This window comes from Melitaea cinxia, chromosome 19 (genome assembly GCF_905220565.1).
Source record: "Melitaea cinxia chromosome 19, ilMelCinx1.1, whole genome shotgun sequence".
NCBI classification, from domain to species: domain Eukaryota; kingdom Metazoa; phylum Arthropoda; class Insecta; order Lepidoptera; family Nymphalidae; genus Melitaea; species Melitaea cinxia.
Genome location: NC_059412.1, coordinates 8,076,661 through 8,090,249, shown reverse-complemented (window position 1 = coordinate 8,090,249; position 13,589 = coordinate 8,076,661). Strand labels below are relative to the sequence as shown.

The following is a 13,589-nucleotide window of genomic DNA, read 5'->3' as shown; positions in this document are numbered from 1 at the left end:
TCTGAAAAATCAATTTTATGGTTTAGGATGGCGAAAGATCACATAAGGTAATAGAGGTATTAAAATGATAAATGATTAGACATGACGACATTTTAAGACACAAGACATGATTAGTATTTTCTAGTTAAAAATTACTTAAAAACAGAATAAAGTCAAAAAGCAAAAAGTACCAACTCTTAACATCGACCGTACGTCCGTCCATATTGGTAGACGCGGTTGAGCCGTTTATGATACCTACTCAACGTAAAGAACGTTCGGTAGGCGGCCATGATAAAATACTTTTACAATTTGTCAAGTGAGTAAATTTTTATTTGACTAACATTAAGTTTTACTAAAACGGTCTTATAATATTTACAATTCGTTGCGAGATTTTGTGAAGAAAACTACGAAATATTTTAAAATGAAAGTTACATGTTTACAGTTTTACGATTACGTGAAATAATAATTATTAATAAGCCTTATGATCTATACTTTAGTATTAGTACCTGGGTGACCGAGCTTAACTCGGTATTTTTAGTAAATCGTGTTTTTTGGAAATCATATTTAAATACGAATTACATATTGATAAAATATGAATACTATTTTCCGATTTTACAGACATAATAATACAAATATACGCAATAAACGTAGTGCACCTCGGATACTATACCTGTGAGTTTAAAATACCACTTGTGAACTATTCTAAAGGACTTTTTTGGTTTCTTAATATAGCACAAACGGAAGAATTATTTTAGATATACCGTCGTTCTACCTGTGGCTCGAATCGCGACCGATCGCGTAAGCGACGCGTTTCGCTCAGCGCTTACGACCTTTTGGCCGTGTAGTTTTGATGCAGTACGGAGTCGTGAGCATTTATTACTGTGCCCCTGTCTTTTAAATGATCAATTTGTACGGTAAACTTTATTAGTGTACGACTTCAATATAATATATTAAAATTGCTTGGAAATATGGCTCAATCAAATCTTGCCTGGGGATGTTGTACAACTGGAGACCAAAATGAAAAATATCTTCAATGCGGAGTATGTATGAAAGCTTTTCACCATGACTGCCTATCTCTTGAAGCATCATTTGAAAAGTCGTCTTGGATCTGCCCCTTCTGTGCCCTAACACCGTCCAAAAGACTAAATAATGATAATACACCCGTCCGCTTTAATACAAATGTTACTGTGCGCTCCAATAAGAGACAAGCGTTACAATCCCCACCTGGTTCTGAATCGTCCGCATTAACTGAAAAAGGAATACGCGCAATAATTAATGAAGCTATCGATGCTCAGTCTAATACTCTATTGGAGAAAATAACTTCGACTATGCGCGGTCTCTTAAACAAGGAAATAAATTCAGTCCGAACTGAAATCGAACAGCTAAAAGATTCCGTTATTCATATGAGTGCACAATATGATGACATTTTAAAAGAACATTCGGAAGCGAAACAAAGGATAAGGGAGTTGACTGATGATAATATCAAGATGTCTACCGTGATTAGGGACATGTCAGTGAGAATTAACACTCTGGAACAAAACGCTCGTGCTAACAATATCGAACTACAGTGCGTGCCACAGAGAAAGGATGAGAATTTAATGAGTCTAGTGAAGCATCTTGGTAAGACTATAGATTGTGATATAAATGAAGAAAACGTTTTGAATTGCACGCGTGTTATGAAGTTTAATGGAAATAATAATCGTCCTAAATCTATCGTGGTCCAGTTCAACACTCAAAGACTACGCGATACTTTTTTGGCCGCTTGTATTAACTTTAATAAAAAGAAAAATTTCAACGATAAACTTAACACTCACCATCTTGGTCTCGCTGGTGAGAAATCACCTATTTTTGTCACTGAACATCTGAGCCCTACAAATAAGTCTTTACATGCGGCAACGCGCATAAAAGCAAAGGAAATGGGCTACAAACACGTCTGGATTAGAGGAGGCCGTATTTATATGAGGAAAACTGATGATTCTGAATATCGTATTATCAGAGATATGGACTCACTTAGCAAAATAAACTAGACTTAAGTTAGGTTACCGCTTTAATGTATTTTTGCATGTTTGCTAGTGTTATTTTGAAATTCGCTACCTTTCATATTTTTTACCAGAACGTTCGCGGTTTGAGGTCTAAAACTCATGATTTTGTTTGTAATTTGGCTTGTACAAACTATGATGCACTAGTTTTATCAGAGACTTGGTTGAATAGTAACGTCTTCGATAGGGAACTATTTGATAGTAACTATAATGTTTTTCGTAGAGACCGAGTAACTTCAGCATACCACAATCATAAAGATGGTGGTGGTGTATTGATCGCTGTTGCAAAGAAGTTTATTGCCAATAGGATGTCCAAATGGGAGAGTAATTGCGAGGATTTATGGGTTACAATCCAAGTCAAACACAACTTTAAAATAGCTTTATGTGCAATATATTTACCGCCACCTGTTCAAAACATAATTATTGATCAATTCATCAACAATTTTAATTCTTTGGTTGATAAGATCAATGAGTTTCGAACTATTCTTATCGGTGATTTTAATTTAGGCCAAATTGATTGGAATATCGTTACTGGCAGAGCTAATTCTTGTGCGAGCTCTCATTCTGTGATATGTCAGAAACTCATTGATTTTGCGCATTTGAACAACTTAAGCCAGTGTAATAATATATTTAATGGCATGGGTAGGATTCTTGACTTGGTCCTTACTGATTTATCTGTGTGTAAAGTAACTGAAGCTCTAGCTGGTCTTTGCAAAATCGATTCCTATCATCCTCCTCTTGAAATCATTCTAGAATATACACAAGAAAATAAATTAAAATCGAATAATTCTATAAGACAAAACTTCAAGAAGGCAGATTATCCTGCTATTAAAAAGTATCTTAGCAATACCGATTGGAGTGACCTTTATCGAGGAGTCACTGATCCCAATATAATGTTAAATACATTCTATGATATTCTTGATCACGTTATAGATAAGTATGTACCACCTATTGTGATAAGAAAAGGTTTTAGACCGCCTTGGTTTGATCACAAACTATTAAGATTACAACGGGAAAGAGATAAATATAGAAAAAGATATAAAATGTATAAAAATCCATTAGATAAGATTTCAATGCAGTTATGTAATAAGCGTTTTGAAATCCTAGCTAAAAAAAACTATAAGTACTATATAAATAACATTGAAAGCAAAATTAAAATAAATCCCAAAATTTTTTGGTCTTTTTTGAAATCAAAGCGAAATGGCAAGAGTACTTATCCTGCATTACTTATGCATGGCGATGATGTGGCAAGCAATGGACGTGATATTTGTAACATGTTTGGTAGCTACTTTTCTTCTGTATATAATCCATCTAGTCAATCCCAGGGTTCATCTTCCTTGTTTTCTAAATTGTTATCGAATCACTTTGATTCAATTTCCAGTATAGCCATTGACCGACAAACTGTAGTTAAATCTCTTAAAAGTCTTGATATATCTAAGGGACCGGGATCGGATAATGTTCCGCCAATCTTTGTGAAAGAATGTGCTGATGAGTTAGCAATCCCTATGAGTTTAATATTTAATCAATCCCTAAGATCTGGCATCTTTCCTGATAGATGGAAACTTGCGAAAGTGGTCCCCATTCTTAAACCTGATGTTGAGGCAGGAATAGTTAGCAATTACAGACCAATATCCGTTCTTCCAAATTTAGCAAAAACTTTTGAAGCATTAATATGCCCCTTAATTCAAAATTACTTTAGAAAATACTTGTCAAACCACCAACATGGTTTTACTGTCGCTAGATCCACATGCAGTAATTTGGTCAATTTTATTGAGAATGTTTTGGAATCTGTTGACGCAAACAAACAAGTGGATGTAGTGTACACTGATTTCAGCAAAGCTTTCGATAAGGTATCGCATCACATCTTAGTTCAAAAGCTGTCATCATATGGCTTTTCCGGGTCATTGCTTCATTGGATTATCTCCTATCTATCAAATCGTACCTTCTTCGTTGTGGCTGATGGTTATAGGTCGAATGAATTCAAAATTACTTCAGGTGTTCCACAAGGATCGCATTTGGGACCTATTTTGTTTAATATTTTTATTAATGACCTCCCGAGTTGCTTCCTATATTCTACTCCATACTTATTCGCAGATGACTTAAAAATATCTCGTGTAATAAAATCCAATACAGATGCAATGTTACTTCAAAGTGATATTGAAAGACTTTCTGAATGGTGCAGAATTAATGGTATGCAACTAAATGTTAAAAAATGCTCTCAAATAACTTTTACCCGTAAACTAAATAAGATACAGTATAGTTATAATATCAACGACATAAGTCTCAGTCGCGTAGATACTGTTAGAGATCTGGGTGTAATGATTGATTCCAAGCTAACTTTTGTTCCTCATATTGATAATATTGTGAAGAAAGCTTCTAAAATGTTGGGATTTCTTATTAGAAACCTAAAATCATTCCGGTCTCCAAATACTAAAATTTTGCTGTATAATGGTCTTGTAAGAAGCATACTTGAGTATTGCGTCGTAGCTTGGCGGCCTCATTATGCAACACATAGCCTAAGAATCGAGCGAATCCAAAAGCGATTTGTACATCATCTAGCGTACTCTACCGGTGTTGCTAAAAAACAACCTAGCTATTTAAAACGCCTGAAATATTTCAAAATGGATTCATTAGAGAGGCGTAGGAACTTATCCGATTTGTTATTTCTGTTTAAATTGTTGAGTAACAGTATTGACTGTTCTGAATTGCTGTCAAAATTTAATTTCACCGTCCCTCGCAAATATCCTAGAAAACCCATTATGCTCCTGTATCCCCCTTTTCGAAGATCAGTTTTGGGCACTAACTCGCCAGTTTCGCGACTAAGTAAGATACACAATCGCTACAGCAAACACATTGATATATTTGGCACAACATTTCTGCATTTTAGGAGCCAAGTCCACAATCTTGCTTTTGATTTGCCATCAGTTTTGTAGTATTAGTTTAATCACTGTTTTGGATAACTGATCTGATATATAACTGTTTACTGAATTGTATTTACCTATATGCATGCGGTGTTTACCTACATGAGTTGTGCACTTAGATTAAGTATAATGTATGTTCCGTTTCGTAATGAATGTTTTAGTGTAATAACTGCTGGTAAACCAATAAATAAATAAATAAATAAATAAATAAATAAATAAATATGAACTGGTTATTTAAATAAAAAATCATGAGTACGATTATATATAAAAAATCGATCTCAGACATGGGGATTTGAACCGTGGTCTTCTCGGTCGATCCCGACCGGCCCTCCTGAGCTATTTATTACAACTTTATTGACAATTGCGAAATTTACCTTCGTATTCTAACGATATTGTAGCCATTTTTCCATTACCTAAAAACAGGGATAAAACGAAGTTTTCTAATAATGAATCCTAGCTATATCGATTTATCGTCCCCGATATCACCTGCATACTCAAATTCATGAAAATCGTTGGAGCTGTTTCCGATATTCAGGTTATATTTATATATAGAATTGCTCGTCTAATAGTATTAAATTAAGCAGTACAGTTTGCTTGTTTGAACGTTCTAATATCTGGAAGTACTGGTTCGAATTAAAAATTATATTTGTGTCAGATAGTCCATTTACCTAGAAAGGCTATTTAATATTTTAATACGCCTTTTCCTCTAATTACCGCGTATGAAGCCGCGGGGTACAGATAGTAATTATACATATTATGTTATATTTCTCTTCATCCGTTTATGACAAATCTATTTCATTATTTCAACTCTTATGTATATTTTAAAAACTATACTGCGTATGATTCACTTCTAAGATAACAAATGCATTTCTTTGTTTTATATAAACTTTTAATTAGCATGTAATGTCACGGAGCGCGATTGAAGGATTCTTGTTTGTTAAAGGCACTGTTCATGCTATGACAGTCGAAGAAATAATATATCGAATTATAATTATATGAATGAGTTAGAAGATATTTGGATTGGAGCTTATTCTGCCAAAAGAAGGATCCTACGTATGGCTTAGAACTTCGGATTTTTCACTGCCAAGTATGAATTTGTAATCTAGTAACTTATTTATTATTAAAATCAGCTGTCAATTAATTAATACAATAGATACGTTTTACACCGCGTCTCAATATATGAGGTTCACGGACTTGTGTTCAGGATAACGTAAGTGGCCGCGTCTGTTGCCGTCAATTAACAATGTGATTGTTCGTGAATGGTTCCTTTAAGTAATTCCAAATTGAAACGATTGAAAGAAAATTCTTGTCCATTCGATGTTATTTCGCAAGCTACAGGGCTGTTCTCGTTGGCATTGTTTAGAAATAGCAGTTAGCGGTGAAGCGATAATTTGTAATACTATTGAATGAGATGGTATCGCGTGGACATACTTACGAAATCATTGAATCAATTTATATTGAAACATTTTATTTTGAAAATACTTAGCACTTTTATTATTCTTGTGTCAAAATTTCAATTTTGTTAATTTTCTTATACATTAATCTAGTCGTAAACTTTTTAAATATATATATTAAAAAAAATTGTTATAAAACAATTGAAATACGATTTACGATATGACCAGTGACGTAGTGAGCTTTGCTTGCGCCCGGGGCACAATACCTTTTTAGCTCCCGACGCATTCGAAAACCATATAATAGCAAGCAGCAATTTTTTGTTTTGAGGACCCTTTGAAGCACCTTTGTGAGTAGCCAGGGCATGATGCCCCCCCCCCCCCCCCCCCCCAATCGCCACTGGATATAACGTTATTCGTATTTAAGTAAATCATAGTTTTATTCACATTATGATTATATTCGCTAAGAAGAAACAAATTATTTAAAAGGAGATTTGATTTGAAAAATTCAATATTACTACATTAATTAACTTATCAATGCTAACGCTTACATAGAACATTTACAAGTCATTAAGTATTACGTCTCTTATATTTAAGTTTCATACTTATAAAAATACAATTTTATAAAAAGAAATATTAAATTACTAAACATTAATTCAAATCTAGAATTTGTATATAAGATACATAGGTTTTTGTTATAATAATAAAATTATTCTACACATATGATTATGTACTTATAAAATTAATTTAAGACCACACACACACGGTGGGTCAATAGCCAATAACATCTTTAAAGGTAATTATAAGTTTTGCAATATCTCCTATTATAATTATATTATGACACATATACGAGACAAATAACATAATATCATAGTTCATACATTGTGATCACAAACAATTAATTATAATATGCGAATAATGGACTATAGTTACAATTCTTTTAGTACTTAAGAAATGTCTATAAGTTTTGTATTAATTTAATGAAAATAATATTTTTTAATTCGATTCTGAATTTCGCCTAGATTTGATTTATTTCAACCCAAAATTAGAATGTATAACTATTAAAGTTTATTGGAACAACTATGTATTATTACTGACCTTAATGTTAGTAACTCTACATAATATAAAGTTTTATTATTGACTGCATTTTAATAATAATACCATAATTCTTTATTGATATGTGAATATTTATAAATGAAGCAAAAACTTTGTACTCCTTTTTACGAAAATTGCGTGGTCGAAGGAATATGAAATTTCGCACACTTATAGTACACAAGGAGTGCAGAATGCTAATTTTTTTTTATGTATAAAAATATATTAAATCAATGAAAAAAACATAATACATATTTAACACACAGGCCTATATACTCTTTTGGTTATTATTTCAAAAGTTATAATCTTTGACAACAGAACCTTAATAATATTCAAACTTAAAAATTAAATTAATTATGGAATTTGAATGAATGAATGAATGGAAATAGGGTGGGTATATGTAACAAATTTTCTCAATCTTCACTCTTTTTATTCGTATATTAATAATTGTTTTTGTTTACAAACAAAAAAACCGCTTACAAATAGACGTTGAGGACAATTCAAATAACTACTGGTCATATTTAAATTCGACCACACGATGACCTAAATCGATGCAGGCCGTAAGAACTTAAGATATTACACACTTAAAATAATTTTTAACAAAAAAAAAACCGACTTCAAAAAGGAAACTAAAAAGTGAAAAATAAATTTACTTAGTACAAAGTAATTCGTATTTTGATTTAGTTAATCAGAAATGATTAAATAAATATTTTATAATTTTGAAGTCGGTGCCAAGTAAAACCATAACTACTCTAGTATCTACTCATAAGTTGTATTCAGTTTTCTTTCATAATTTGTTTCATTGACTATTAGGTTGAATACTGTTATTATTCTGTTATTGTTTTGACATATCTAATAATATTTTTTGTACTTGTTTGTTGTGTGTGTGTGTGTTGTTTGTATTTGTTATTGTAGCCAGGTTGTTATAGTATTTACTTGGCACCAACTTCAAAATTATAAAATATTTATTTAATCATTTCTGATTAACTAAATCAAAATACGAATTACTTTGTACTAAGTAAATTTATTTTTCACTTTTTAGTTTCCTTTTTGAAGTCGGTTTTTTTTTTTGTTAAAAATTATTTTATTTTACAATTTTTAGTGATGGGTAGACCTAACAAGGATGCTTTTTTTCTTATGTCGGGGGTTCGGAAACATACACAATACACAAGCACAAACACCCAGATCATGACAAACATCTATATGACCAATACAAATGTCTGTCGTGCGCGAGGATTGAACCCACTAACGCCAGCGCAACAGCCGGTGCTGTGACCGCTGCGCTAATGCGTCGACATACTATGAGTAAAGTTCGCTATCAGGTGTACGTAATAACAACCGGGACTGACAGCCTAGCGTGTTCTCCGAGGCTAGGTTGGTAGAACCACAAGGATTAACAACTAGACCAAAAATAAATATTTATATAAACATAAATATCCAATCCGAGCTAGAATAGAACCCGCGACCGTCGGTGTTTAGGCGCCGCCGACACGGCACATGCACCATTATATCAAAGCGGTCGTCAAACAGCAAAAGGTAACTGCTGTAAATTGTTGAGAAATTCCCTCGAGTGTTTATGGGCTCCATCATCAAACCTGGTCCTGCGACACAGATGATCACACAGCAGGTAATTGCTATAAATCGTTGAAAAGTTCCCTCGACTATCTTTCGTAGCCCTCATCAGACTGAAATGGCACTTATAACACATATATATATGCAAAGTTCTCATCAATAGAAACGGATTAAGTTCAAACAGCAGGTAATTGCTATAAATCGTTAAAGAGTTCCCTCGACTAACTTTTATCTCCATCATCAGACTGTAATGGCACTTATAACTCATACAGGTGCAAAGTTCTCATCTATAGAAACGAATTAAGTTCAAAAAGCAGGTAATTGCTATAAATTCTTAAAGAGTCCCCTCGACTATCTTTCGTCTCCATCATCAGACTTTAATGGCACTTGTAACTCATATAGGTGCAAAATTCTCATCAATAGAAACGAATTAAGTTCAAACAGCAGGTAATTGCTATAAGTCGTTGAAGAGTACCCCCGAATATCTTTCGTCTCCATCATTAGACTGAAATGGCACTTATAACTCATATATATGCAAAGTTCTCATCAATAGAAACGAATTAAGTTCAAAAAGCAGGTAATTGCTATAAGTCGTTGAAGAGTACCCTCGACTATCTTTCGTCTCCATCATCAGACTGAAATGGCACTTATAACTCATATATATATGCAAAGTTCTCATCAATAGAAACGAATTAAGTTCAAACAGCAGGTAATTGCTATAAGTCGTTGAAGAGTACCCTCGATTATTTTTCGTCTCCATCATCAGACTGAAATGGCACTTATAACTCATACACATGCAAAGTTCTCATCAATAGAAACGAATTAAGTCCAAACAGCAAGTAATTGCTATAAATCGTTAAAGAGTTCCCTCGACTAACTTTTGTCTCCATCATCAGACTGTAATGGCACTTATAACTCATACAGGTGCAAAGTTCTCATCAATAGAAACGAATTAAGTTCAAAAAGCAGGTAATTGCTATAAATTGTTGAAGAGTTCCCTCGACTATCTCTCTTCTCCATCATCAGATCGACTCCAGACCTTTATTAAATAGTAGTGCTTTATAGTACCTAATGAAAACATGATTAAATTTACTAGTCATCCTTACGATTTTTGAAAGTTTCCCTCGATTTCTCTGGGATCCCATCATCAGATCCTGGTTTCCTTATCATGGTACCAAACTATGAATATCTCCTTTCCAACAAAAAAAGAATTATCAAAATCGGTTCATAAACGAAGAAGTTATCTCCGAACATACATAAAAAAAAAAAAAAATATATACGGTCGAATTGAGTAACCTCCTTCTTTTTTTGAAGTCGGTTAAAAATAAATTTACTTCATTTTTTGTCCTACTATGTTTTTTACCGTGTGTATGTGTTTTACTGTGTATATGCAATAAAGTAAGAAAAACTTAATTAGAAACTCCTCCTTTGTTTGAAGTATTTTTAAAATCGTTTTATGCTTCGAAGCGATGTAAGCAATAAAAAAAAAATTATTGCTCACAGTACTTCGAATCGATCATCACGTTGTACCGGAAGCTTTCAATTATCATTTATAATATTAATTGAATATTATGAAACGTAATAAAACATAGTCCTGATTAACATATTACGTTTAACAGTAATTAATTAAACTTGTACAATGGAATTCCACTTATAGTTTTTAATGCTTTTTGCATCTCATTTCTAAAAACTTATAATACTAACTAAAATATAATACTAAGCGTCTTCGGTGCGACAAAGCCAGTACTGCGGTCACCAACCCGCCTGCCCAGCGTGGTGACTATGGGCAAAACACATGAGTTCACGTTATTTTTGGCGTAAACTTGTGGAGGCCTATGTCCAGCAGAGGACTGTATAGGCTGTAATGATTGAAACCTTCTATAAAAAAAAAAAAAAAAAAAATCTTGCGAAACCATTGAGATAGGGCACAGCAGGACATGGTCTGTTCAAAATCTGGAGCAGCCCGAAGTACCTTCAACCTTACACAAAGGATATACATTAACACAGTTAAATAATATTGCTCTCAAGTATTGTTGTGTTCCTATGGTGATCAAGGTGACCAGAGCTCCTGGAAAGGGCGAGGGGTACTCCTGATGTTGCAAGCTTCTATTGGCTACGGCAATCACTTACCATCAGGTGGACTACAAGCTTGTTTATTTCAAGTATCTGTGAAATGTGGTACTACATCATCAAAATATGTTAATAATGCTTCCAAATCGCCAAAGTATTGTGTAATTGCGCGATAAATACAAGAAATAGGGCAAAAACATACAATATTCTGATCGACCTCCTTTTTCCATTTTTGAAGTCATTTAAAACAAAAAATTGTTTATGATAATAATTTTATACATTTTATAGATTTTTCTATAAAATTAACATTATATAAATCAAGGTAAAACTTATTGCCAAAACGTCTTTAATCACCATGTAAACAGAACTTAAATGTCAAAGCCGATACTAGGAAAGTAAAAGTTTCAGCCTGTGAGTCAGTACATATAACCGCTCTTTCGTAAATCTTAATGTAGAACCAGTTCTCAGCGCTTCTTCACCCATATCGTGATAACCATCTTATTATGTCATTACCATAACACGGTTTATTAAACTGTCCGAGATTCTTGATGGTAGCAATACATTTTACAATCACATCTGTAACAGAATTCTTATTTATTTCAATTAATTATTAGATACAAATTTATAACTTATTTTAAGACTGCCAAGTGAAAATGTCCAATATTTACAAGGTAACAAAAACATAATTAACTGTGATACGGAAGTGAATTATGTTGTTTTAAATAAGGATCAGTTAAATACTCTTGTCTAGTGTTGTTTGTACTACTAAGATGGCAACTACTAGGTTGACAGCTTGTCTGACTTTAAACACTTGTATTATGAGCGTCACAAGTCCAGTGCCAACTCTATCTCTGCTATCAACATGATGCACTCTCAGAAGGTCTGGCTACCTTATTCATTAGAAGAAAACAAAGCTATTACTCATATTTTGTAAGCCTTAGAGGTACTCTCTTGAGACATATCTTATAAAACTCAAAAATCAACTTATACCACATCAAATTTACATATAATTACAAATATACTGACCTAATAAATAACCGTTCTAATGTATTCTTGTAGAGAAATTTTCATTAACGCCGAGTTCGATCACAGTTTCAATTTTTAGCAAACGTATATAATGAAATAGCCCATATATAAAAATAAAAACAATGCATATTATACCTAGACTACATAACTTGTCCTAGTGACAACGAAGGCAAAAAATAAAATATCTATACATTTTATTGTAATCGCTCCGAAAGTATGTTCATTTTCATAGGTACAGATAATCTTGAGATCTCTTACCTTGGGGCCCTACTCAGACGCATTATAACCATATGGACATTACGTAGTAATTTGCATTACAAATAATAATCTAAAAACAATAAATTTTATGAATAACCGTGCATTAAGAATTTTTCTAAACGATATACAATTAATACTAACTGTTAAAATAGCTGTAAAAAATTATATGTTCATGTTTTATTATCATTTTCAAGAATACAAGGTCTACATTCTAAATAACGCTTGTGTATACATTTTGATGACTATTATATTTATTTTGCTTTGGTGTTAGCGATTATTCTTGTGCTCAAAGTTGAAATTTTTCTTTGTTTGTTGAAATGCACTTTATCTAGTTCATAGTAAATATTAATGAAAATCGTTTGTGCAATATACATTTATTACCCCTAGACTGACGACTAAGCGTAGACGCTGGGCAAGACGAGACAACACGAAGAAACAGAAGAAAATATAATGACCTTGTCGTCGCCCTGTCTTGTCGTCGTCCTAAATCGTGTTGCATAATTTTAGTTAGTTTTTATCGTTTTTCGTCACTTATCAAGAACAACGGACAAAAACAGGTTATAACATAGATGCGATTCTACTTTTTAAATTGTATACCAAAATTTCAGATGTTATTTCAAAAATTAAATTTGAATTGGTTCATGATACTATACTATACACTTTTTGTAAGGTTTTTTTTTTAATAATTTTACATTGCTTTTCTACTTTTTTTACATACTTTGAATACTTGTTCTCTATTGATATTTTCATTGGATGATAATTATGATACTACTGAGATCGCATTATAATAAAATCATTAAAAGGTAATCATCTAGATCTGTCAAAGATATAAATTATATAGTTATGCATCAATTATTACTGCAGGTGATACAATTAACCAATGTCAACCAATTTAGAAGCTGAATGACCTCTCTTGCTCGAAAACAACTTCTAGAGAAGCTATAGCAAAGTATATGGATAGAGCAATAAATGCAGACACAAAAAATATGAAAAAAATACACAAACCAACAGCTAACACGAAAAAACAATAGAATATAATATATGTAAAAGTCGTAATCATAAATTCTGTTGTTTTATTATTATTGCACTAAAAGGACACTAACAGAAAATTCATTTCAAAATAAAACATATTGTCTCTGCATACAATTTCACTAGACGTATTTGGCGGATTTACTCGCTTTTATTTTTGGTTTTCGGCTTAGTTGCTTCGTTATGTTATAGCCTCTAATCTGGGGGCACGG

General features: G+C 32.7%; 1 protein-coding gene across 1 annotated transcript; it reads left to right on the top strand.

The window, feature by feature from the left end:
• The first annotated feature begins 947 nt into the window (after window positions 1-947).
• LOC123662719 lies at window positions 948-2,006 on the top strand. Its single transcript, XM_045597522.1, has one exon. The coding sequence runs from the start codon at window positions 948-950 to the stop codon at window positions 2,004-2,006; it is 1,059 nt and encodes a 352-aa protein (XP_045453478.1).
• The last annotated feature ends 11,583 nt before the right edge of the window (window positions 2,007-13,589 follow it).